The 26,417-nt window shown below is 45.7% G+C and overlaps 1 protein-coding gene across 2 annotated transcripts in view; it reads right to left on the minus strand.

Moving 5' to 3' along the window:
• CFAP95 (cilia and flagella associated protein 95) overlaps positions 1–26,417 on the minus strand; it is a 32,934-nt gene that overhangs the window by 6,291 nt on the left and 226 nt on the right. The window contains exons 1-4 of one of the 2 annotated variants that reach the window (XM_080973209.1): positions 26,240–26,286; positions 26,062–26,170; positions 21,167–21,288; positions 20,422–20,490 (exon numbers count right to left, since the gene is read on the minus strand). In XM_080973209.1, coding sequence (XP_080829335.1) covers positions 20,422–20,490; positions 21,167–21,288; positions 26,062–26,170; positions 26,240–26,271 — 332 coding nt within the window. In that variant the 5' untranslated portion in view covers positions 26,272–26,286. Of the gene's footprint in view, positions 1–20,421; positions 20,491–21,166; positions 21,289–26,061; positions 26,171–26,239; positions 26,287–26,417 lie in introns of those variants that run through there. The other variant, XM_080973210.1, reaches the window with a different exon arrangement.

The following is a 26,417-nucleotide window of genomic DNA, read 5'->3' on the forward strand; positions in this document are numbered from 1 at the left end:
ATTAAGCTCCCTCTAGAGGATTGGATTATAACAGTGATTTTACATACACTTTTTACTTTCGATTCCCTTGCTGTTTGCTTGCTCTGGACCTTTCCATTCCCATGGGAACAACTCAGTGTGACCTTGACTGACAGATAACGTTGGAATGAGTGGCACAAGAAAAAGAGGGAGAGCTAAACAAACAACTCTAACAACTCTAACCTCAGCCTCACAGACACGTAGATCATCTGTGCCTACTTTGCCCTCAGAAGTGGAGGGAGAGGGCGAAGCAGAGCAGTTACAACTGGAAGATATGGCCTCAGGAGCATCTGTTTCTGTACTAGACAAAATTTTTGAAAAATTGGAAGCTTTGGACAAGAAAGCAGATGCGCAATCAGCAAAGATTGATAAAAACACAGAATGTCTAAATAAATTAACCACACAAGTGGTACAGAATGCACAAGCAATTGGACAGCTAACGGAGGCCTCAGCAGAAAATCGGAAATTGACTGAGGACACCAGACAAAGATTTGAAAATTTAGAGCAAGAGGTAAGACCACTCACTAAACAAGTCGGGGAACACCAGATTTATCTCTCGATGATAGAACTGCGAAACCGTGAGAACAACTTAAGGATTAGATCACTACAAGAGGCAGAAGAAGGACATCTAACTGAGTTTTTGACCAAAGAATTCTCCAAGTTCTGGAACTTGGAAGAAAAGGACTTTAAAATTGTGTCAGCTTTCAGACTTGGAAGATTTATAAAGAAGGAGAGGCCCAGAGACTGTTTGATAACATTGAGATCAAAGGAGGAAAGGGATAAGATTTTGGGACTACACTTTGTAAAATCACTGGAGGTGTTGGATAGAAGAATTGAAATTTATAAAGATATCCCAAGACTACTGCTTGATTTTAGAGCCGCCTATTCTGAACTTGTTAAACTACTAAGGAGCAACGCAATTCCATTCAGGTGGGAATTTCCCCAAGGATTATCTTTTACCTTTAGAGGGAGAAAGGTCAAAGTGAGAACACTGGAAGAGAGAGACAAATTCCTGTCTACATACGGAGAGGACCTTCAAAAAAGAATTGAACTACCTTCTGGGCCTGAGGCAACGCCAGTACCAACATCAGCATCTGTGGAACCTGAAGACCCTGAGAAGATACCACCCCTTGAAAAATAACCAGATAGTTCAGGATGTCTCTGCAACTGTTGAGCTGGAATATTAATGGTTGTAACATTCCGGAAAAAAGGAAGAAAATATTTCATATATTAAAAAAAGAACAATTGGACATTATTTGTTTACAAGAAACACATGTGACGAGGCTCCACAGAAAAGTGTTAATAAATAAAAGATTGGGCCAGGAATTTGTATCTTCGGACAAAGTTAAGAAGAGAGGCGTGGTGATATATGCAAAAGAGAGCCTGTCACCTAAATTCCTATTTAAAGATGAACATGGAAGAATTTTGGCTATTGAGATACAATATCAAGGAGAGAAACTGCTGATATTAGGAATTTATGCACCTAATGAAGGGAAATCGGAATTTTACAAGAAGTTGCAGGAGACAATGCTGGACTATCTAGACTATAACAACATCATAATGATGGGAGATATGAATGGGGTCGTATCAACTAACATGGACAAGTCACAAAGTCAAAATGTTACAAAAGACGGCAGACTACCTAAAACCTTTTTTGAAATGATTGACAATATGGATTTGATTGACATTTGGAGGACAAAGAACCCACTAGGAAGAGAGGGAACATTCTTTTCTGAAGCCCAACTGACCTGGACAAGAATCGACCAAATATGGATTTCTAGAGGCCTGGCACCTAAGGTCAGAAAAGTGGAAATCTGCCCAAAGACCTGCTCCGACCATAATGCAGTAAAGATGGATATGACACTATTACCAACTGGATCCTTTAGATGGAAGATGAATGACAATTTGTTTAGAGATCAGGAAATTACCAAGAAGGCCCAAAAAGTTTTGAAGGACTATTTTGAGATAAACATGAATAATATGGTGGAAAAAAGAATAATCTGGGACGCAAGCAAAGCTGTAATGAGGGGATTCTTGATACAACAGAATGCAGTGAAGAAAAGAACACAAAATGAGAAAAAAGATAAGATCTTGGATAAAATAAAAGAATTAGAGAAGAAATTAAGAGTGAATCCGAAGTCACAGCCAACTCTGAGAGAAATTAAACTTTATCAAACACAATATTCTAAATTGATAAATCAGGAAATTGAATGGAAGGTTAAATTAATGAAACAAAAAACGTTTGAGTCGGCGAATAAATGTGGAAAACTGCTAGCTTGGCAGTTGAAGAGAAGACAAAGATTAAATACTGTTACAAACTTAGAGGTTGATGGAAAAAACATCCAGAATCCAGTGGACATTAGAAAGTGTTTCCAGAGATACTTCAAAAAATTATACACCCAAGGGCCGCAAGATGATGTTGAGATTAAACAATTTTTGGCAAAAAACGGACTATCTAAATTGTCACAAGAAAATAGGACAATCCTGAATTCTAAAATAACACGACAGGAGATCAAACAAGCTATCCAGAACATGCAACTTGGCAAATCTCCAGGACCAGATGGGCTGACCTCCAAGTACTATAAGACATTGAAAGACTATTTGATACAACCTTTGATGGAGGTCAGCAATGAAATTATGGAGGGGAGGAGGGCACCGGAGTCGTGGAAGGAAGCGTTTATCACATTAATACCAAAGTCGGAAGCTGAAAAGACACAACTTAAGAACTACCGTCCCATCTCTCTTTTAAATGTGGATTACAAAATATTTGCAGACATTTTGGCAAATAGATTTAAAAAAGTTTTAAATGAAGTAATTCATAAGGACCAGGCTGGCTTTCTCCCAGGAAGACATCTGTTTGCTAATACAAGGAACATTATTGACATTTTGGAACTTTTGCAAACAGACATAAATACAAAAGCAGTTTTAATTTTTATAGATGCGGAGAAGGCCTTTGACAATATCTCCTGGAAATTTATGATGGGAAATTTAAAAGAGATGGGAGTGGGACGGGGTTTTGAGAATGGGATTGAGGCGATATATTCAGAACAGAAAGCTAAACTGATAGTTAATAATGTGGTTACAGAAGAGTTTAAAATTGAAAAAGGGACACGACAAGGTTGCCCTATTTCCCCTTTGTTATTTATTTCGGTTCTGGAAGTGCTATTGAACATGATTAGAAGGGATCGGTTGGTGGAAGGAATTCAGGTCGGTCAGAAACAATATAAATTAAAAGCTTTCGCAGATGACCTGGTTTTGACCTTGCAGAAGCCAGAGCCCAGTACGAAAAGAGTATTACAACTGATTAATGACTTTGGTCGGGTGGCTGGATTTAAATTAAATAAACAGAAAACTAAGGTTTTGGGGAAAAACTTGACTAATACAGAGTCAGAACGGTTTCAGAATGAGACGGAACTTAATGTGGTTAAAAAAGTAAAATACCTAGGGGTAAACATAACAGCAAAAAATCTAAGTCTATTTAAGGACAATTATGAAAAATGTTGGACAGAAATTAAGAGAGACTTAGATAGTTGGTCAAAATTGAAACTTTCTTTGTTAGGCCGAATTGCTGCTATCAAGATGAATGTATTGCCAAGGATGTTGTTCTTATTTCAAACACTTCAGGTTTTGGACAAAACGGAGTGCTTTCAGAAGTGGCAGAGAGACATTTCTAAGTTTGTCTGGCAGGGCAAAAAGCCCAGAATTAAGTTTAAGATACTAACCGATGCAAAACAAAGAGGGGGCTTTGCCCTGCCAGACTTAAAGTTGTATTATGAAGCCGCAGCGTTCTGCTGGCTAAAAGACTGGCTACTTCTTGAAGACACTGATGTGTTAGATTTGGAAGGGTTTAACAATACCTTTGGATGGCATGCATATTTATGGTATGACAAGGTTAAAGCAAACAAGGCCTTTAAGAACCATATTGTCAGAAAACCATTGTTTAATGTCTGGACAAAATATAAAGACTTGCTGGAAAATAAAACACCAAGGTGGCTTTCACCTTTGGAAGCCAAGGCCCGAAAAAGACCCAATATGGAGGCTAAATGGCCAAAATATTGGGAAATACTAGAAAAGGATGGAGACAATTGGAAATTGCAGAGTCTGGAGAAAATGAAAGACAAAGTGCGAGATTGGTTACATTACGCTCAGATTAAAGAAGTTTTTAAAAATGATAAGAAACTAGGGTTCCAGGTGGAGAAATCGAAATTAGAAACAGAATTGTTAGAACCAAAGATTAAGGTACTTTCAAGGATGTATAACTTGCTGTTGAAATGGAATACACAAGACGAAACGGTTAAATCGGCTATGATAAGGTGGGCACAGGACATTGGGCATAATATCATGTTTGAGGACTGGGAGAGGTTGTGGAGTAATGGATTGAAATTTACTGCATGTAACGCCCTGAAAGAAAATGTAATGAAAATGATTTATAGATGGTATATGACCCCAGTCAAACTTGCTAAAATTTACCACCTGTCTGATAATAAGTGTTGGAAATGCAAAGAGTGTGAGGGAACGTTCTTCCACCTCTGGTGGACTTGCCCTAAAGTGAAGGCGTTCTGGGAAATGATTTATAATGAACTGAAAAAGGTATTTAAATATACCTTCACTAAGAAACCAGAGGCTTTCCTTTTGGGTATTGTCGGCCAAGGGGTGGCAAAGAAGGACCAGACATTTTTTATGTATGCAACAACAGCAGCAAGGATACTTCTCGCAAAACATTGGAAAACTCAAGATCTACCCACACTGGAAGAATGGCAGATACAACTGATAGACTACATGGAACTGGCTGAAATGACCGGCAGAATCCGCGACCTGGGAGAAGAGAGGATTGAGGAGGACTGGAAGAAATTTAAGAACTATTTACAAAAGTATTGCAATTTGAGTGAATGTTAAATAAGATGCTAGATCAAAATAACTGAGCACCACTAAATTTAGAAGTTTTTAAGAAAATAAGTAAGACTGTGAAATTTAGCTTTTTCTGAGAATTATAAGATTAGGAAATATAGAAGGGATATAAGAATTTAAATAAGATGATAAATTGCTGACAAAATGTTTCAACGATGAAAATGGGAGCGGGAGATGTGAGGAAGTCCAAAGAAAATGTGAAAATATGTTAAGATCAATGTTACATTGTTTATCATGTTTATTTTTATTGTAAAATTTAATAAATTGCTTTAAAAAAAAAAAAGAAAAACTCGCAAAACGAAAGGTTTTTTCGTTTTGGAGTTGCCTCGCAAGACGAATTTCCCTATGGGCTTGCTTCGCAAAACGAAGCTTGCCCCGGGGACAGCGGGTCTTCTCTTTTGAAGCAAGGGGCGGCGGGGAGAAGCGATCTTCTCCCCGCAGCCCCAGGTCCGGGGACAGCGGGAAGCGCTTCGCGCTGCCCCCGACCTCTTTTGAAGCAAGGGGCTGCGGGGAGATCGCTTCTCCCGGTGCTCCGAAGCAGGGCGGGGGGGCAGGAACACCTGCCCCAGCCGCCCTGCTTCGGAACGCTGCTCCGAAGCGGGGCGGGGGGCGGGAACACCTTCTGAAGGCAGGCGGGGGGCGAAAGTCTTTGTCCCCCCTGCCTGCCTTCCCAGGGGCTTTTAAATCGCCCCGGACAGCGGAGAAGTCCTCCGCTGTCCCGGGGCGATTTTAAAATGCCGCCCGCCAGCATTTTAAGATCGCCCGGACAGCGGAGAAGTCCTCCGCTGTCCCGGGGTTTTTTAAAATGCTGGGGGTGGGAAGAAAAGCCCTTGTCCCCCCCCCCCCCAGCCTTCAGAAGAGGTCCGGGGACAGACTGTCCCCGGACCTGGTCTGAAGGCGGTTTCCCTAGGAACGCATTAATTGATTTTCAATGCATTCCTATGGGAAACCGTGCATCGCAAGACGAAAAACTCGCAAGACGAAGAGACTTGCGGAACGAATTAATTTCGTCTTGCGAGGCACCACTGTATTTTCAGTGTGTGTTCCCATAGCTGTTAGAGTCAAGTTATAATTTACAGAATTTATTCTCCTTTGGATTTGGACCAAATGAGGACTGCTAATTTCCAGAACCCCCACAATTGTTTTTCAGTACTAGAAAAATTTAGCAGCTATGCCTGAGGCACAGGAAGAGTAATACTTCCAGTGAACTGCCAAAAAGTGTCATGCTAATGAAAATAGAAGTATTCCTGTGATCTGTCATATAACAAGTTGCACTCGATTGGAATTTTCTGACAGAAGTTGATCTATTCTCAGCCTGTTTTTAACTGGAGAATCCCAAAGCCCAGTTCACCAACACAGCCCACAGCAGAACAGTTCCAGATATGAGTTTTCCAAAGCACTGCTTTTTTGCAGGGACAGTTCTCATGGCCCTTGGCATCCCTATATGATTGAGAGGATGGCACAGGTAGAGCACTACATTCATACGAACAGTCCAGTTGGTTGTACTTATTTCATACATGTATATAGCTGGAAAGTTCTTGAAGCGATTTAGAGGAAAATTGAACAAACCCACAACTGCTGCCAATCAATTTCAGAATATGGCTCTTAGGAGGGTAGGAATGGATTGTGCCAAGTTGGCATTTGGACAGCCATGGCAGTACAAGGATTGATGTAGGTGGACACTGGAATTTCCAGCCCTGACCCAAAGACTCTGTTTACAATTTTAACAAGTTACAAGAGAATATGTAATAATAATAATAATAATAATATATTATTTATACCCTGCCCATCTGGCTGGGTTTCCCCAGCCACTCTGGGCAGCTTCCAACAAAGTATTAAAATACAGTAGTCTGTTAAACCTTAAAAGCTTCCCTAAAGAGGGCTGCCACCTTCTGCCCCTTACTTAAATCTTATCTCATTCACTTCCAGGACTGGAACCCAGGTAAAGAAAAGTGCCCAAGCACAAGAAGGCACGGGTATATTTAGCTTTCCTTGCTCATATGCACCTTTTGATGTAGAAATCAGACCCTACCCAACCCTATACTTGATATATGAACGGGGCAGATACAAGAACAATAAATGTGGCTTCAGTCTTCTCACCTAGTTCAGCCCTATGATGAAAGCAGCAGCAATCATGAATTCATGATTTATTACATACCAAGCCAATGAATAAAACAAAGCATGTTCTGATCATCCTGTAACAAGATCATCTTGTAACCTTTTTTAAAGATGATCCCTGTAAAGTTTGTACTCTGAGCTAGTGACTAACTTTTTAAAATATGTTCAGAGTTGCCATGAAAGGCAAATGATCCAGCTCTAATAAGCATTATAAAATCTAGCTTTCAGTAGAGTTGCAGGGGGATAAATATCAAGTTTATGGGGTCTAGCTAGTTTACCCACTAAGATATTCAACCACACTGCGATCCCACATCCCAGCCTCGCAAAGCGGCGCAGGGCTGGCAGGGCAGTGTGAGGATGCAGCAGGAACATGTGTGCTTTGGATACATGCCTGTTGCATTCTTGCATCCCCCTGTCAGCTCTGCGCCCAGTGCTTTTCCCATTGCAAAGAGCCCCCAAGCCCCAAGAAGGAGGAAGAGACGTTGTTGACCCTCCTGGAACCTCCTTGCACCCTGCTCGGCTCCAGTTGCCCCACAGCCTTCCAGTAGGAAAAGGCGCAGGCTGAGAAAAAGCAGGGTATAAATAAGAAGGATGGAAGGCAGGCACAGCATGCAGCCTTCTCTTCTGTTTTCATGCCTCTGCACCGCCAGACGGACGCAGCCTGGAAGGCGAGTGGAGCCCATGAAGGAGCCTGACTGCATCGGAGGCAGCATAGCCGCGGAGAGGAGGGGACAACGGTAGCACAGATGAGGCAATTTGGGTGGGTCTTTCCCACTTGACCCACAATGTGTCTGTGGGGAGAGTGGTGCCCTCAATGATTAGTTCTCACTTGCTGCACTCCTAGCCCCGCCTACCTGTGAGTAAGACCTGTAATTTACACAGACTAATATTTAGTCATATGGTGCCTTCAGGCAGCCTGTTTATTGAGCATCCATCTTAATTTGTTTGCAGGGAGATTAAAAGACATTGGCTGTTTAAGGAACCTTCATTCCGATTTGTCTTCAGGGAGGTGACAAATCAAAGGTAGTGTTATCGCACACTTTCCAGTGCATTTTCCTGCATGTACCTTGTTGCAAAAAGTCTGATCTTTGGGGGAAGTGGGCTTGTTGTGCAAGACATCCTAGTCAACTATAATGGCACAACCTAAATTTACTAGTACAGTGGTACCTCAGGTTACATACGCTTCAGGTTACATAGGCTTCAGGTTACAGACTCCACTAACCCAGAAATAGTGCTTCAGGTTAAGAACTTTGTTTCAGGATGAGAACAGAAATTGTGCTCCGGTGGCGCGGCGGCAGCAGGAGGCCCCATTAGCTAAAGTGGTGCTTCAGGTTAAGAACAGTTTCAGGTTAAGTATGGACCTCCGGAATGAATTAAGTACTTAACTTGAGGTACCACTGTATGTGCTTGAATCCTACCTGAAAATAGCAACTGTCTGGAAGCACAGTTAGCCTACTTATCTATTTACCACATTGTCTACAAATACATCTGTCAGGGGTTCAGGGACAGAGGCACAGGATAGGCAGGAGATGGAGAGTGATGGGGATGAATCCCAGGACAGCGAGGAAGAGGATGACAATGACTCAAGAGATTCCATGAGTCTTTCCAGCGAATCAGAGGATTCCCAGAAGGGGGCACCGGTGGTCAAGGCCAGGGGAGCCCCAGGGGGAACGTGTCAGGAGCAGGGGGCCAGCGGGGGATCCCAAAGTGGCAGCTGGGCGTCAGGACCAGCCTCCCCGCCAGAGTGCAGCGAAGGGGGTGGAGGTTCCAGTGTATCAGGGGAAGCAGCTCCGGCAGCAGAGAAGGGAGGGAGGTCGGAGCAAGCCACCCTCCCGGAAGGGGAGGGGAGTAGTGAAGGGAGTAGTGTAGCTGTCAAAAGGAAGGTTAGGGGTTGGGCGCGCGCGCCAAGTTCAAATGTGAAGGCGCGCGGAAGTACAGGGAGCCCGGAGGAGGGGCCAGGTCCCAAAGCCCGCAGGAGGGGGCAAGAGCAGTCTGGGGATTCCGCGTCAGGGGAATCCAGGAGGGGCGAAACCCCAGCGGGCAGGAAGACCCTGAGGAAAAGGAAAGAGAGAAAGAGGTGGAGCAGAGCAAGCCTCTTAAACTGGTGCAGGGGAGGGACTGACTCAGAGGGGACTTCAGCGGTCTAAGCGTAACAGACGTAGGGCTGCGCGCCTCGGATGTGAAGCAAACAATGAACTGCAATAAACACTTTTGTATATAAGAAGAGATTGGCGTTGGTCTTTTGTGAGCTGAGACTTGAGGCAGCCCTGACAGTAAGTCCCCTCTCACAAGAACCGCAAATTTTTTTTTTGCAAAGCTCACGAAGTTTGGCAGACATGACTACTGAGGAGCAGATAACGACCCTGCAAAACGCAGTCGCTGAACTCTCCGCTGCAGTACGGGTCTCTCAGAAGACAGTTGCCGAAGCAGAAGCGCGATGCCAGGATCTGCAAGCCAGGTGGGATCAGGCGTGCAAAGAGGGGTTCCCGGGGTCCAGATCAGAGGGAATCGGACTCGGACGGAGGGGGGGCAATTTAGTAGCCCACTTCGATGGGAACCTGAAGCATTATCCCAGTTTCAGAGCAGACGTCGTATACGCGCTGCATTTGCTTCGGAAAGACTTCAAAGATGAGGAGGAGAAGGTAGGCTTTATTGTGTCCCACTTGCATGGGGAAGCTAGAGCCTGGTTACGCAATTTGTGGCGCGAAGATGGTCCTGCCCGCAGGAACTCTGATGAATTTATCAAAGCCATGGACGCTTGCTTCCAATCTACAGTTGATGTTGATGTGGCGCGCCGGGAGATGCATGGATTGCGGCAGGGCAAGGCTACAGTGCGTCAGTACCATTCTCGCTTTTTTGCTTTGCTGAATGTGCTGGGCTGGGAAAAGGACTCATTGGCAGTGAGAGACTTGTTCTGGGAGGGGCTTCATGGCTCCGTAAAAGATGAGTTGGCCAGGGGGGACAGACCTCAAACCCTAGCAGACGTCGTGCAGAGGGCACTCACGATAGGAGTGCGCCACAAAGAACGCCCTTGGCACAGTGAGGAGGGGCGCCAAGTCCGCGCACCAGCTAGAGCGCCTCCTTTTCTTCCCAGCAACCTGGGACGTACGCATCCCTCGCCTAGGCTGAGGGAGGGGGAGGAACCAATGGAACTGGGTGGTGCAAAGGCTCAGACAGCTGCCGGAGCCTCAGCGTCCGGAGCAGTCAAGGCGAAGCCTCCTAGAGGGACCAGGAAGTGTTACGTCTGTGACAGTGCGCAGCACATGGCCAAAGAGTGTCCCCAGAGGCTCCAGAAGCACACTGCAGCCTTAGCAACAGTAACAGGGGAAGCGCTCCAAGGAGAACAGTTTCAGGGAAACGACAATGCCTGGCTGGAAGCAGACATGCTGGGGCTCAGCCAGGCAAGTCAGTGAAGCAGTCCCCAGCGCTTTTGCAGCCTACAGACCCTTTACCACCCAAGCCAGTGGTGCAGCTCACTGCTACTCTCCAGCTACCTAATGGACTCACCCTGGAAGTCCCCATTACGATTGACTCAGGGAGCAACGCAGACTTCGTGGGGATGCAGTTCATCAAGCAGCATCGCATAGCGCTACTACCAGCCACGCTGCCTCTGAACGTGGTCACGGTAGATGGCAGGAAGTTGCTGGGTGGGCAAGTGGTACAACAGACGCCACCCATGCTGCTGAAAATTGGGAATCATCGTGAGGTCATCAGTTTCAATGTCACCCGACTGTCAGACACGCCTATAGTGTTAGGCATGAGTTGGCTGGATAGACACAGCCCATCATTAGCGTGGTACCAGCGGCAGCTCACCTTTGGCTCGTCCTACTGCGCACAACATTGCATCCAGACCGGCCAGGAGGAGGAGGGCCAGGAGGAAGGGCAACAGTTGCATCTAGGCATGGTGCAGGCAGTGCCCCACAAGTACAAGGGGTTTTTGGAGGTCTTCTGCCAAAAAGAAGCTGACCAATTACCACCCCACCGGCCCTACGACTGTGCAATTGACCTCTTACCAGGGGCGACGCTACCGACTGCGAAGCTGTATTCCATGTCTGAAGATGAGATGCAGGAACTCAGGGAGTTCATAGATCACATTTTGAAGCGGGGATTCATCCGAGAATCCAAGGCAGTGGGGGGCAGTCCTGTGTTTTTCGTGAAGAAGGACACGCCCCCAAAAAGGCTCATTGTGGACTATAGGGCCATAAACTCGATGACAAAGCCCAAGGCCTTCCCCATGCCCAAAATTGACGACCTGCTCGCGACGGTACGGAAGGGGAGGATCTTCACCAGCTACAGGCTGTCCGACAAGGGACTAGCCATGGACAGCGCCAAGGTCCGCGCGGTGTTGGACTGGAATAGCCCGCGCAATCGGAAGGAAGTCCAGAGGTTCGTCGGCTTCGCCAACTTTTACCGCAAGTTCATCAGGGGTTTCGCGAAAGAGACGGCAGCTATCATGGACACCCTCAGTTCCAAGAAGAAAAAGTTCACATGGACGGACCAGGCGGAGCAGTCCTTCAGGAGACTTAAGAGCCTCTTCGCGTCCGAAGAACAGCTGCTACACGTGAATCCCGGCAGGCCCATGCGGGTTGAAACTGACGCATCTGACAGAGCAGTGGGGGCCGTCCTCTTGCAGGAAGATCCGCAAGGGAACTGGAGGCCCTGCGCTTTCTATTCCCGGAAGCTCAGCAAGTCGGAACAGAACTACACCATCTGGGACAGGGAGTTGTTGGCCATCCACGCGGCTTTCAAGGCGTGGCGGCACTTCCTCATCGGAGCCAAGCACACGGTGCAAGTCCGCACGGACCACAAGAACCTAGAGTATTGGCGCACGGCGAAGCTCCAGAGCCAGAGGCACATGAGATGGGCGGAGTTCTTTGCGGATTTCGACTTCAGGATAGAATATATCCCGGGAGACAACAACGTCATAGCAGATGCCCTCTCCAGGAAACCGCAGTATCTCGAGGAAGCGGCACCAGTGGCAGCCAGGCACATTTTCGCACTGCAGGCGTGGGCATGCGCTTCCGCCGCCGTGGACCTGGACGCGGTACGCCGCGCGCTACAGACGGATCCGTTCGCACAATCCAAGATGGAGGAGGTGCGCAGAGGGACAGCAAAGGACGACGAATTCCAGATACGCGACGGCCTGCTAACCCGCAAGGGTGCTCTCTACATGCCGGGAGACGATCTCCGCGCGAAGGTTTTACAGCAGTTACACGACGCACCCAGCGCGGGTCACTTCGGCAAAGAAAAGACGGCGGACTTAGTAGCCAGGGACTTTTGGTGGCCCCAGATGCGAGGAGAGGTCGCGGATTACGTCGCCAGGTGTGACACTTGTCAGAGGTCCAAGCCAGTGCACAAGAAGCCAGCGGGATTGATGGAACCGCTGGAGACGCCACTACAGCCATGGGAAAGGGTGGCGCTGGACTTTGTTACTGATCTGCCCAGTTCGCGAGGCAAGACGGCGGTGCTTGTGGTTGTAGACTTGTTCACCAAGATGGCGCACTTCATTCCTTGCGCGAAGGTGGCAACAGCGGAACAGACCGCCAAGCTGTTCATAGACCACGTGTTCCGGGTACACGGCTTACCACGGTCCATCCTGTCCGACCGGGGTCGCCAATTCATTTCCAGTTTCTGGCAGAAGCTCCTGGGCATCCTGAATGTCAAGATCAACTTAGCGTCGGCGAGACACCCGCAAACCAACGGCCAAGCGGAGAGGGTCAACGCCATCATGCAGCAGTACCTGCGATGTTACGCCAATCAAAAGCCTGCAACTTGGGTGGACTACTTACCGATGGCCGAGTTTGCCTACAACAACACGAAGCACGCGTCAACGGGGGTGACACCGTTCTTCGCCAACAATGGGCGACATCCCAGAACCTTCCCGGCGTTGGAGACAACGACGCAGGGGGAGTCGCAGGGAGCTGAGCATTTAGCAGCAGAATTGCAGGAGGTCCACGAGGAGCTACGACGGCACTTGGAACTAGCTAAACACGCCTATAAAGTGCAGGCAGACAGGCACAGGAGGGCAGGAGAAGACATCCAGGTGGGGGACTGGGTATGGTTAGCAGCCCAGGCGGTGCCGGCCAAGTCGTTAGCTAAGAAGAAGATAGGACACAAACAGTTAGGGCCATACCAAGTTGAGGGCAGGATCAATCCCGTAGCTTTTCGGTTGACCCTCCCAGAAGGTTCCAGAATGCACCCGGTCTTTCATAGGTCGGTGCTTACACCCTACAAGGCCCCACACAGATTTCAGGAGCCAGGGACGGCACCAGACCCACGTAGAAAGTCACCAGGGGGGGGAAGTCACCGAGGACCCCGCCACTCAACGAGGTCACGGAAATTCTGGACTCGAGATGGGGGGAGGAGGGAGTAGAATACCTCCTCGCCAGGGAAGGTACCCCGGCCAGCGCCAACAGTTGGGTGCCAGATTATGCTCTGGAGGAACCTCTTCTTAAAGACGAGTTCCATGCACTCTTCCCACACAGGCCCATGCCAGCGGAGTATTTTGACGACTGGCTTTTTACGCCCACGCTTTCAGACAGCACCTTCCGGGGGTTCTCCTCCGCAGAGGAGACCACGCCAGAATCGAGCCCTCCAAGGGGATCGTGCTCGGGGGTGGACACGGACCGCTCTTACTGGTGGGACAATCGACCAGAAGAGGAGTGGCGCAGGGGGTGGCTAAGCGGGCCTTGGCAAGCAGCATCGCCTGAAGTAACAGGGGGAGGGGAGGACATGGATGTGTTGGGGGAGGACCCCGGTTTCGAGCACTCATACACTGAACTGGAAGCAGAGGAGATCGACGTCGACAGACTGTATCCAGCATCTACCCCCGCTACAACGGAGCTCCTGGAACCTGCGCCCGAGCAGCGGGAGGGGGGAAGGGGGGGCTTCGAGGGGGGGATGGATGTCAGGGGTTCAGGGACAGAGGCACAGGATAGGCAGGAGATGGAGAGTGATGGGGATGAATCCCAGGACAGCGAGGAAGAGGATGACAATGACTCAAGAGATTCCATGAGTCTTTCCAGCGAATCAGAGGATTCCCAGAAGGGGGCACCGGTGGTCAAGGCCAGGGGAGCCCCAGGGGGAACGTGTGAGGAGCAGGGGGCCAGCGGGGGATCCCAAAGTGGCAGCTGGGCATCAGGACCAGCCTCCCCGCCAGAGTGCAGTGAAGGGGGTGGAGGTTCCAGTGTATCAGGGGAAGCAGCTCCGGCAGCAGAGAAGGGAGGGAGGTCGGAGCAAGCCACCCTCCCGGAAGGGGAGGGGAGTAGTGAAGGGAGTAGTGTAGCTGTCAAAAGGAAGGTTAGGGGTTGGGCGCGCGCGCCAAGTTCAAATGTGAAGGCGCGCGGAAGTACAGGGAGCCCGGAGGAGGGGCCAGGTCCCAAAGCCCGCAGGAGGGGGGAAGAGCAGTCTGGGGATTCCGCGTCAGGGGAATCCAGGAGGGGCGAAACCCCAGCGGGCAGGAAGACCCTGAGGAAAAGGAAAGAGAGAAAGAGGTGGAGCAGAGCAAGCCTCTTAAACTGGTGCAGGGGAGGGACTGACTCAGAGGGGACTTCAGCGGTCTAAGCGTAACAGACGTAGGGCTGCGCGCCTCGGATGTGAAGCAAACAATGAATTGCAATAAACACTTTTGTATATAAGAAGAGATTGGCGTTGGTCTTTTGTGAGCTGAGACTTGAGGCAGCCCTGACAACATCTACGCCCAAAGTGATTCTTCAGGAGTTCAGTGGAGCAATGCTATGCCAACCCCCACCCTTCCCAAATAGCAGTTACTGGAACAGGGCAGATGAAGGGCAGCAAGTGACATGGGGCTTTGTAGAAGGACATTTTACTTTAATTACAGCAATATTTTCTTAAAATACAATGCATGTACTTTTGGGGTAAGGGGTTCAATTCTGGATGGGGGAAGAGAGTCAGACTGTCATAGTCCACAAGTTAGGGGATGCCTTGCCCTGGGTGCTGGCAACCCATGCTACGCCGCTGAGCCTACTCACAGAAGTGGTTGGTGGCTGATTAGCTGCTCTCCCTGTGCAAAGGTCAGAGGGGGCAGGGTTTCTGTTGAGGCAGGTGATTAGCAGTGGGAGGAGCTTATCAGAGCTTGCAGGGCAGCAGCTGAAGAAGGAGCAAAAAGGGTTTGATCCATCTTTTAGATTTAGGGGAGCTAGTCTCAAACATTTGTTGGGGAAGACCTAGGTTTTTCTGGGGGGGAGTTGTTTGTCCTGTCTTCACGCTTTTTACGATGGAGGACCGCCGTAGCCACCCCCAACGACACGTTCTCAAGATGGAGGGGGAGGGAACAGCTGCAGTCCCCTGCGGTTCCTGCGCAATGTTTGCCATCTTGTCAAAGGTTGCAGGCAGCTTTACCTGCAGCAATTGCATGTTGATTGCCCTCTTAAAAGACAAAGTCCAGCAACTGGAGGAACGTGTAGCTACGCTCCAAAGAATTAGAGAGCTGGAGCTCTTCTTGGAAGCAACAGAGCACACCGTCTCCACCAAGGAGGAGACAGGGGACTCCCCTTAGAAGGAGGCTAGTTCACCAACACAGGAGCCAGATATATGGAGAAACGTGACTCAAAGAAGTAGGAGGCCCAGGGTTCGCTCTGATTGTTTAGAAATACACAATCGCTTTGAGGTCCTCTCCCCTAGCATGGAAGACGAAGAGCAGACTCCATTTGAGGATCTCTCCCTCATTACAGTCAATCAGGTATAATAATAATAATAATAATAATAATAATAATAATAATAATTTATTATTTGTACCCCGCCCATCTGGCTGGGTTTCCCCAGCCACTCTGGGCGGCTTCCATAGAAACAAAAAATACAGTAAATGTCACAGATTAAAAGCTTCCCTGAACAGGGCTGCCTTAAGATGCCTTCTAAATGTCAGGTAGTTATTTATCGCTTTGACATCTGATGGGAGGGCGTTCCACAGGGCGGGCGCCACTACCGAGAAGGCCCTCTGCCTGGTTCCCTGTAGCTTTGCTTCTCGCAATGAGGGAACCGCCAGAAGGCCCTCGGCGCTGGACCTCAGCGTCCGGGCAGAATGATGGGGGTGGAGACGCTCCTTCAGGTATACTGGGCCAAGGCCGTTTAGGGCTTTAAAGGTCAACACCAACACTTTGAATTGTGCTCGGAAACGTACTGGGAGCCAATGTAGGTCTTTCAAGACCGGTGTTATGTGGTCTCGGCGGCCGTCACCAGTCTAGCTGCCGCATTCTGGATTAATTGTAGTTTCCGGGTCACCTTCAAAGGTAGCCCCACGTAGAGCGCGTTGCAGTAGTCCAAGCGGGAGGTATATGAAGACGAGCAGCAAAGTCAGTCCTCAGGGAATGTGCAGGCGACCTTGGAACGGACAGCTCACGGAAGAACCCCGACGAAACCTAAGAGGAGGCGTGTAGTGGTGATAGGGGATTCCCTACTGAGGGGAACAGAAGCAGTGATCTGTGGGCCTGACAAGATGTCTCGGGAAGTGTGCTGTCTCCCCGGGGCTAAGATCCAAGATGTAACTGAACGACTGCAAGGAATCATAAAACCCACTGACAAATACCCCTTCCTCTTGGTTCATGTGGGAACCAATGACACTGCAAGCAATAGCCTCCAGAAGATCAAAAGAGACTACGAGGCTCTGGGCAGGAAATTGAAGCAATTAAATGCACAAACTGTCATCTCATCTGTCCTCCCAGTTGAACGACGTGGCCCAGGGAGAGAGGGAAAAATAGTGGAAGTGAACAGCTGGCTTCGCAAATGGTGTAAACAGGAACGGTTTGGATTCTTAGATCACGGACTGCAGTTTCTTGAAGATGGACTTCTGGCAAGCGATGGGCTGCACCTCACAACAGTTGGGAGAAATGTTTTTGCCAAAAATCTCAGAAACCTCATCAGGAGGGCTTTAAACTGACTAATGTGGGGGAGGGAGACAGTGCTCCTGAAGGTAGGAGTCTATCAACTGATGAAGATGATCATCCAAATGTCATAGACCAAATGGAGCAAACAGCACGCAGACCTAGTGGTGGGAGGAAAAAATCCTTAAATAACAGACACGGGGGAATGATTAATGGACTTCAATGTCTGTACACTAACGCGCAAAGCATGGGAAATGAACAAGATGAGCTTGAGTTCTTGGTACAGCAAACTAAATATGACATAATAGGCATCACTGAAACCTGGTGGGATAAGTCCTGATCAGGATGCCCTTGAGTCCATCATCCAAGTTGTTGATAAAGATGTTGAATAAGACCGGGCCCAAGACAGAACCCTGTGGCACCCCACTAGTCACTCTTCTCCAGGATGAAGAGGAACCATTGATGAGCACCCTTTGGGTTCGGTCAGTCAGCCAGTTCCAAATCCACTGAGTGGTAGCATAGTCAAGACCGCATTTTACCAGCTTCTTTACAAGAATCTCATGGGGCACCTTGTCAAATGCCTTGCTGAAATCAAGGTAGGCTACATCCACTGCATTCCCTTCATCTACCAGGCTTGTAATTCTGTCAAAAAACGAGATCAGGTTAGTCTGTGAGCACCTAGAAAGGAATGCTGTGATCACCAATAGTCAGCATGGATTTCTGAAAAATAAGTCGTGTCAGACTAACTTGGATGATGGACTCAAGGGCATCCTGATCAAATTTGCAGATGACACCAAACTGGGAGGGGTGGCTAACACCCCAGAGGACAGGATCACACTTCAAAACGACCTTGACAGATTAGAGAACTGGGCAAAATCAAACAAGATGAATTTTAACAGGGAGAAATGTAAAGTATTGCACTTGGGCAAAAAAAATGAGAGGCACAAATACAAGATGGGTGACACCTGGCTTGAGAGCAGTACATGTGAAAAGAATCTAGGAGTCTTGGTTGACCACAAACTTGACATGAGCCAACAGTGTGACACGGCAGCTAAAAAAGCCAATGCAATTCTGGGCTGCATCAATAGGAGTATAGTATCTAGATCAAGGGAAGTAATAGTGCCATTGTATTCTGCTCTGGTCAGACCTCACCTGGAGTACTGTGTCCAGTTCTGGGCACCACAGTTCAAGAAGGACACTGACAAACTGGAACGTGTCCAGAGGAGGGCAACCAAAATGGTCAAAGGCCTGGAAACGATGCCTTATGAGGAACGGCTAAGGGAGCTGGGCATGTTTAGCCTGGAGAAGAGGAGGTTAAGGGGTGATATGATAGCCATGTTCAAATATATAAAAGGATGTCACATAGAGGAGGGAGAAAGGTTGTTTTCTGCTGCTCCAGAGAAGAAGATTCCACCTAAACATTAGGAAGAACTTCCTGACAGTAAGAGCTGTTTGACAGTGGAATTTGCTGCCAAGGAGTGTGGTGGAGTCTCCTTCTTTGGAGGTCTTTAAGCAGAGGCTTGACAACCATATGTCAGGAGTGCTCTGATGGTGTTTCCTGCTTGGCAGGGGGTTGGACTCGATGGCCCTTGTGGTCTCTTCCAACTCTATGATTCTATGATTCTAAGTGCCTGCATGCTTGCCCAGCCTGGCTCGGGACGGAACCCATGTGAATGACTGTGCCCACCCTACTTGGGACATCTTGGCATATGCCTAGCCATGAATTTAACACCTCTGCTTTAACTGCCAGCTTTGGAATAATCATGCCGAGAGTCTGCCTACCATGTGCACAAGTGACAGCCAGGGCAGATGCAAAGGAAGAAAGCCTCTGGACAAACACAGAGGGCTGTAGTCAATGTTAGTCAAACTCAGAGTAGACCCACTCAAATTAAGAGACATGGCTAATTCAAGAACGTAAATTTCAATGAGTTTAGTCTGAGCAGATGTTACAACCCAGAATGCCTAGGCCCCCACCCCAAGGAGAAATGTAGTCATAAAGTTACCTACATGGGAGAAAGGAAGGAAGCTTCTAGGCATGCACTGAGTGCAGTATAATTAACTGAGCCTGTGCAGTCTGTGCTACCAGACTTCTTTTATAGTAATGCACTTTTAAATATGAAGTAGAGTTGCAGAAGATGGTGAATAGCAAGATACCAGTATATTCTATAGCCAACACAGCAGTTTCTAAATGTAGAATTTTAATGTTTTACTATCTATGCAGTCTGTCAATATCTGTATTATGAACATTTATGAACGCCATATTCTTAGGAAATAAATATGGTGAACCAGATGCTGATAAAATTAAAACTTAACATACTTTCGTTTCACCAGAAGTTGTTTCCTGCATCTGCTCCCTAGTCTTGGATATAATCTTGCCCTCCTTTGCTCTCAGATTTAATTCAATTTATTTTTTAAAGTAGCATTGGCCTTCTGGATTTTGATTTACTGCTCCACTGCCTTTCTGTTTAGGGTCATTTAATTTGCTGTTTTCAGTTTCAAAGCCTCTCTCAAATGTTAATGCTAGTCATTTACTTTCCTCAAGTCTCAGTCACAATGCTAATCATTTTTAAAGTTTATGTTTTGAAACATAAATTGCTTGTAATTCTAGTAAGGTAAATACTGCAGCTTTTTTTATTCAAAACAAAAGCAGACAAAACCAGTTACTAGCCAGAAAACCTTTTAAAAGAAAATAATACTTTCCTCAAAAAATATCTCAAAATGTTTACATAAACCCATGAGCTAAAAGCCTGATTTGCACACCATGGTCAGCCAAACTATGGCTTCCTGGGACCATGCAAATCTGCAGGTTCCCAGGGAGGAGCTCACAGCCAGTTTGCTCCACACCTGTCTTTTCTACTGCCACAAAGCACTGAAGCTGGACTTAGCATATGGTGTGAACAAGCTCTCTCCTTGCTAACCCAGACTGTGCAGCCAAGGTTTATTCCTCAGATCCATTTTCTTTTGCATACACAAATGAACAGAAAGTGGAAGTGCTATGACAGAACATACAACCATTTATTTGGGACTATTCCAGTAATAACACTAACATCACTTACAGTGAGATCCTATACTGTACCCGGGTACTGAATCCTTAATTGCCAGGGAAATATTTCACTGGGTCATGGCCAAAAGCAACAGAAAACTTCTCATTGTGTTTCAAAATACAAAATTATGCCAATGCATTTAATGAAGAAATGAGTACTCCAGTCTTCTTAAGCAGTTTCAAGGTATCCTATGAAAGTATTGGAAGCAAACTCAAGAGGAAAATAAGATATCACAAGAGTTTTAACAAAGCAGCATGGAGAGGAAACATTCGTATTTTTCCTTGCTTGAAAATAAAAAATATGATTAATATTCTAATGCAAAATACAACCACTAAAATAATTAACTATGTTGGAACTGAAACTAGTGCACACATGTCACATGTTATCCAATGCAATTACTTCTCTGTGAACACTATAGATCTTTCCAACCCTTAAAATGCAGTACAGAATCTGATCATAAATTATCTAGTTATTACAATTTTGCAAGTACTAACATTTTAAAGTGATCTGGAGAGTGACAGGGCAATACGGCTCCAGGACCTGTTTCAGGTAACCCTGTCTCCCTGCAAAAAGAGAGTTTTTCAGACTTCAAGCAAAACAATAAAGCATTAAGCAAGTCAGATATTAAGTGTTTTATGATGAATTCAATTCCCATGAGTGGATGGGTATTAAATAAATGATCAGTAGTCATTGGATCAAACTCAGTTATTAAGAGACATTATTGCCACAATGTTTTCATGCTACAATAAAATGCTGTTGCTTTTGACACAGTTGTAGGGTTATCACATGGCATTTTTGCAAGTGGTCACTACTGCTCTCTACTGGATGAAATGTGACAGACATGTTCAAACATTTATTTATTTTTAAACTTTACTGCTTAGCAGTAGCTGAAGAGCAAAACTATTCTCATCCTGACAAATGTCTCTAGTATAGAGCATAACTTTCCATCTCAACAGCACAAAGAGGCAAGGTACAACATTAATTCTGAACTAAACAAATTTAATGGAGGATGCCAGTTTCTCATTCTACTTTTGATGAACTACCACCTCTATCACAGATACTTTGGAGCAAATGTAGAAATTATTGGCATCCAATATTAATGGCACTCAAATGTTTGCCGTACAAATAGCGTAAGATATGAAGAAAAAGGGGGCGAAAACAGGAATTCACAATGTGCTATATCCTATAATGCAGTATTATTTGAATACTGAGTATGGATTCAAAAGCTTTCAGAAATACCTGCCAATAACAGCTATTTCAAAATTATCTTCATCCAACAAAGACTTCTGAATGTCTAGTTCTTTATATTCTTTAATTCTGTAGGGTTGAGACAAATGATCTTCATACGTGGTTACCCATTTCTAAATGGAAATGTAACAGAGAAAGGAATGGGTTTTAGAAACACACCAGCTGTCAACTTATTAAAGGTAATGAAAAATTATATGTGCTTTTATATGCCAATTATTCTTATGGATGTAGAGTATTTTTCTGGAAGAAGTTCCTGATCCTGCCATTATACTTCTCCTCCTCCTGCTTCACCCCTGCCTCACTCCTCTCCCTTACTGATCCAACCGTGTAGCCCCATCAAACTTACCATGACCTATCTAGCCTGACAAGCATAAGACATGGATAGGTTTCTAGAAGCAAGCCGAACCCCCTCCTTCCTTGGCCTGTGTCAATGATTTCATGGGAGGGCAAGGAGTTACAGAAATCCCTTCCGCCTCCTTGGCCTTAGATCCATTATGCTGTGAGTTGAATTTGCTTCCAAGAGATGCATGTAAGGAATGAGTCCACCACAGCAATTAAGAAACTGATTCCAATCATGTTGAAAATAAATAATATTTCCACACTTTAGGGAGCTTTTGATTAGAGAGAAAATAATCTAATAATCTGCATATCATATTGGCTGCCCTCTGCTTTTTTGAGGTTTGGAGGATCAGAATGTGACAGAATATTGCGGAACAGCTATTTTATATATCAATACTTTAAAACTGGCACGACCCACACACCCATTTAGTTGAATGAATTGATAAAAGGTATACTATTCTTGCATGATGGCTCTACCACCAACTATATGGTCAAGATATACGTTAATACAGTCGTACCTCCGTTTACGTAACCCTCTGGTTACGTAAACTTTGGGATGCACGCGCGGCAAACCTGGAAGTATTTTACGGGTTTCGCCGCATGCGCGTGCACAGAAGCGGTCCTCAGGTTGTGGAAACCTTGGGATCGAACTGGACCTCCAGAAGAGATCCCGTCCACAACTGGAGGTACCATTTTAATTCACTTACAATTAAATCAGTGTATAGGTTTGTATCAACTGCTATAATACTATAATGTCAGTTTTTGGATTTGATTTGAACTGGCCTCAGAAAGTTAAGCAAGGAGTATATTCAGATTAATCGGATTCCATGAAAATCAAGGTGTGCTAAACTCTGCAACTCTCTGCTTTAAGAATTATGCTGGCTTTCACGTTCCCAGCAGGCTGCTCCTGCATCTTATTCACCCTTCCAACTTCACCTGGTTTGTACTACATTTATAATAATTATTATTTGTTGAATCAACACTCAGGGCTTATCCACACTTCCCCTTCTCCCACTGCTTTCCCCTGGGGAAAACCGCTGTTTAGCACTCAACTGGAACAAATAGCAATTCTGGTTTTCCCTGGAGGTAAGGCAAAGGGGAAATCACTCGGACCCGTGCCTAGAAAGCTCCGGTCAACTGGAAAACTGCTTGGATGCATGCTTTCTAGTCATGACATAAGCGAAAGTGTGGAAGAGCCCAAACAGGTGACTCATGTGTGAATGGTCTCCATCTCCCACCGCCAATGAAAACTAATCAACGAATGGATAAAGAACCTACCCACATGACACTGACACAAAAATCTTGCGTGTACATGATGTAAAATAATGAAAGTTCACTACCCCACCCCCGTACATCTTTTCTCCCTCAACCTCATACTCTCTATAACTTTGGTGTCTCACATCAAAAGTATGCTAGTGGTCAACATTGTAGAAACCTGTTGGAAAAACTGTATTTCTGAGGTTTGATGGCATATAACACCACTTTTTTGGAGTAATACCGTAAAGCTATATATCAATGGAAAGATAATTTAATGAAGAATGCAATGCAATAACTTTTATGAAGGATTATTTATTACAACAGAAGTCATAAAGAAGAAATGTGAAACACATAGAAAAAATTAGATATACAAAAATTCTCACCAGTTTCCTGCCATGGCATTTGGCTGCTTTCCCAGGGCACTGGACCCCAATTGTGCAAGTTTTCAAGGATATTATGGGGGTAATTATCCCTGCCGACCCACCCCCCAGGGTAGGGGGGCTGGCCATCACCTCGTCCAATAACTGCCGCTCACTACAGAATGCAGGGGCAGGGGCGCTGAGCACTGCACGAACTGGAAACTCTCCAGAGTCATTGCCATGAGCGGGAGGATCCCTGTTCCTCAAAAAACTATTAAAATTCAGACTAAGAAACAGGCGTGTTCTGGAATGAAGGCAATAAAAAAGACCTGCTAAATAAATCAGTCACTGGGTGCCAAGGCTTTGATCTGAAAAGGACTTTCATTGTTGTGCTGTGATTTAAGTGAGGTGAGCGGTAGTTTCTGTTTCTATATTTCTACATTTGTTACTTCATGATTTGGCAAACCTCACCAAGAAAGAATCAACCATCTAAATGAAATGCAGGAGGAATGGTAAAATTGGAGAATTTGATGCTTGATCGCATGGTCCTCTGTGGAGAGCTCCAATCAGAACTGGCAAAAACAAGATCAGATATACATGTGGCTTGGGTTGAGAAAAGGCCACAGGCTGTGGTGCAGGAGAAAAAGAAACGGCCTCCCCTCCAGGAGAGGCTGAAGATAATCGATGGATTATAATTGGGGAATTTTTCACACACAAAACTGCATTTGCTTGCATGGATTATTGTTATATATGGATTAATGCCAAAATGAGGGTGAATCTTTGATCCTCGCGAGCTTTCCCTAGGGCTCAGGGAGAGCAAGCTTGGATTTCAGAGGAACCTAACAATTACTGATTGTTCAATATACCCTATGGCTCTGCTTTTCTATGCAAGACTCATATTTGGAACATCAGCTCGTTAAAAGACCTGAAAGATTGCTGTGCCATAAATCTTACTAAAAGAAGGAGAGCTGGAAGAGAGCCCAGAACCCTTGACGATAAGACTGTGGAATAAAAAGGGGGGGCCACCAGGGTGGACTGTGCTGAAAACCAATCGATGGATAACAACACAAAACAAAATGCCTCTTGCATGATAATAGACATATGGATTTGCTAAACGTGATTGACAGTCATACAGCAGTGAATGTGATATAAGACAATGGGATAAGATTGGAATTATGAAATTGGAAAAAATAAAAGAAAGCAGGAACAAGGGAAATAAACTTTCTCCCAACAGCCAGAACATGGGAAGTGCTCTTGAAAATTTTAATTTGGAAAGTATAATTGGCTTTACTGTTTGTATTATGATGTGGCAAGAGTCAGTTTGATTTGTTACCAATTGGAATGTTATTAACTGAAAATTAATTTTAAAAAAATTATACAAAAATTATCACCATGTCAGTTAATACTTAGTTGGGTAACCTTTAGCTTTAATTATGGTCTTACAATGCCTTCGCATGGAGTGAACCAAGTTTTTTCGTTCTGCAGCTGTAATAATGTGAAACCAAGATTGAATTATTGCCTTTATTAATTGGGTTTGTATTGCTGGCTCCATAGATTTTCAATTGGGTTAAGGTCTGGGCTATGTATTTGGGGGCATTTACATTCCCATTAATGATGCAAATTCTGCCCAAACCTTTTGCTGTCATACAACCCCAGATTACAACACATACCTGGGTGTTTCACTGTAGGTGTAATGTAAGTAGGATGTAAATCTCCAATTCTCCTCATGTATTTCATGCCACCACTACCAGGCAAGGGCATTTTGGTCTCATCACTCCAAATAACACTGTCCCATTATTCCACCGTCCAATTAACATGGGTTTTAGCTCAGTTTAATCTTTTAAACCTTTGTTTAAGAGATAAAAATGGCTTTTTCCTTGGAATTCTAGGATTTAGACCATATTCCTAAAGTCTGCACCAAACAGTCCTTGCACTCAACTTCACATTACATTGCACCATGTCATCTTATATACACCCAGATAATTTTCTTCTGTCACGTAGGCACAGTCTTTCAATTCTTCAGCAGAGCTGTCTGGGCTCCATGCAATCAGAGAGGGCGCTTCGGAGCCAGACAGTCAATAGCCCTGGTTAACTCCGCATTCCAGCGGGCCACCATCTGAAAGGCCATCAACATAGTATAAAACATCCCCTACCACTCTCTGGAAACCATTTGGATCCATTAAGTGGTGGGGTGTTATGAGCCATCAAACCTTGGAAATACACTTTTTCAAAAAGGTTTCCACAATTTTGGCCACTAGTGTAACATCCGCAGAAAGGACTCTTAGAACCTAAAGCAGAGATGCTGTATGTACTTCTGTTACCCAAGAAAATCTTCAATAAAAACAACAAACAATATAAAAAAGTAATTGTATTTAGATGGGCTAGTTATTGGAAAGTTCTGCCTGCTGGTTTCTGATGGCTCTTTTACACATACAAGATCAGGTATCATGCATGAAAGGAGAATACTAAGCACCTTCTGGCGAACCAGAGCAGCGCACGGAAACGCCGTTTACCTTTCTGCTGGAGCGGTACCCATTTATCCACTTGCACTTTGACGTGCTTTCGAACTGCTAGGTGGGCAGGAGCAGGGACCGAGCAACGGGAGCTCACCCTGTCGTGGGGATTCGAACCGCCAACCTTCTGATCAGCGAGCCCAAGAGGCTCAGTTGTTTAGACCACAGTGCCACCCGCACAGGATTGGGCTACTGTATTAAGACTTTTTTTCAGTCACACAATCCTCCCCATTCCATACAACAACCAGCTTTTAAAACTAAGACAATTTTAAATAAGTTATATTGCTCCTGAAATTTATTTTAAAAATATTTCTAATTATTCTTCATATTCAAATACAAGGAATAATATTTTGACAGCTAATTAAAGTTATACTCCTGACATGTTTATAGGCATGAAAGAGGAAAGACGCTTTCTTACCTCATCTATGGTTCCAAGTCGCCAGTAGGTAGAGCGACATAAGTTTTTAGAGCCCAAAGGAATTTCATGTATGTCATAGTCCTTAGATTCTGCTTCTCTCTTGTAGTACCTTAAAAAAACCAAAACGGTAATAAGCTAGATGGGTGCTACCAAAGAAGCACACACAACAGACTCCTACCCAGATGCGCACGCCGTCTGTGCAAGATCCATCACATTTCGGGGGGGGGGCACTTTCAGAGTTTTTAGGGTGTTACTTGAAGCACTACAAACAACTGAAACCATTTCAACCACAGGCTGCGCCAGAACGTGCACGCCCAACCGGCATGGAGAACCCCGTCACTCGAGCACGCCTTTCC

The sequence above is a fragment of the Podarcis pityusensis genome, assembly GCF_964106645.2.
Source record: "Podarcis pityusensis genome assembly, chromosome: 11".
Taxonomy (NCBI): domain Eukaryota; kingdom Metazoa; phylum Chordata; class Lepidosauria; order Squamata; family Lacertidae; genus Podarcis; species Podarcis pityusensis.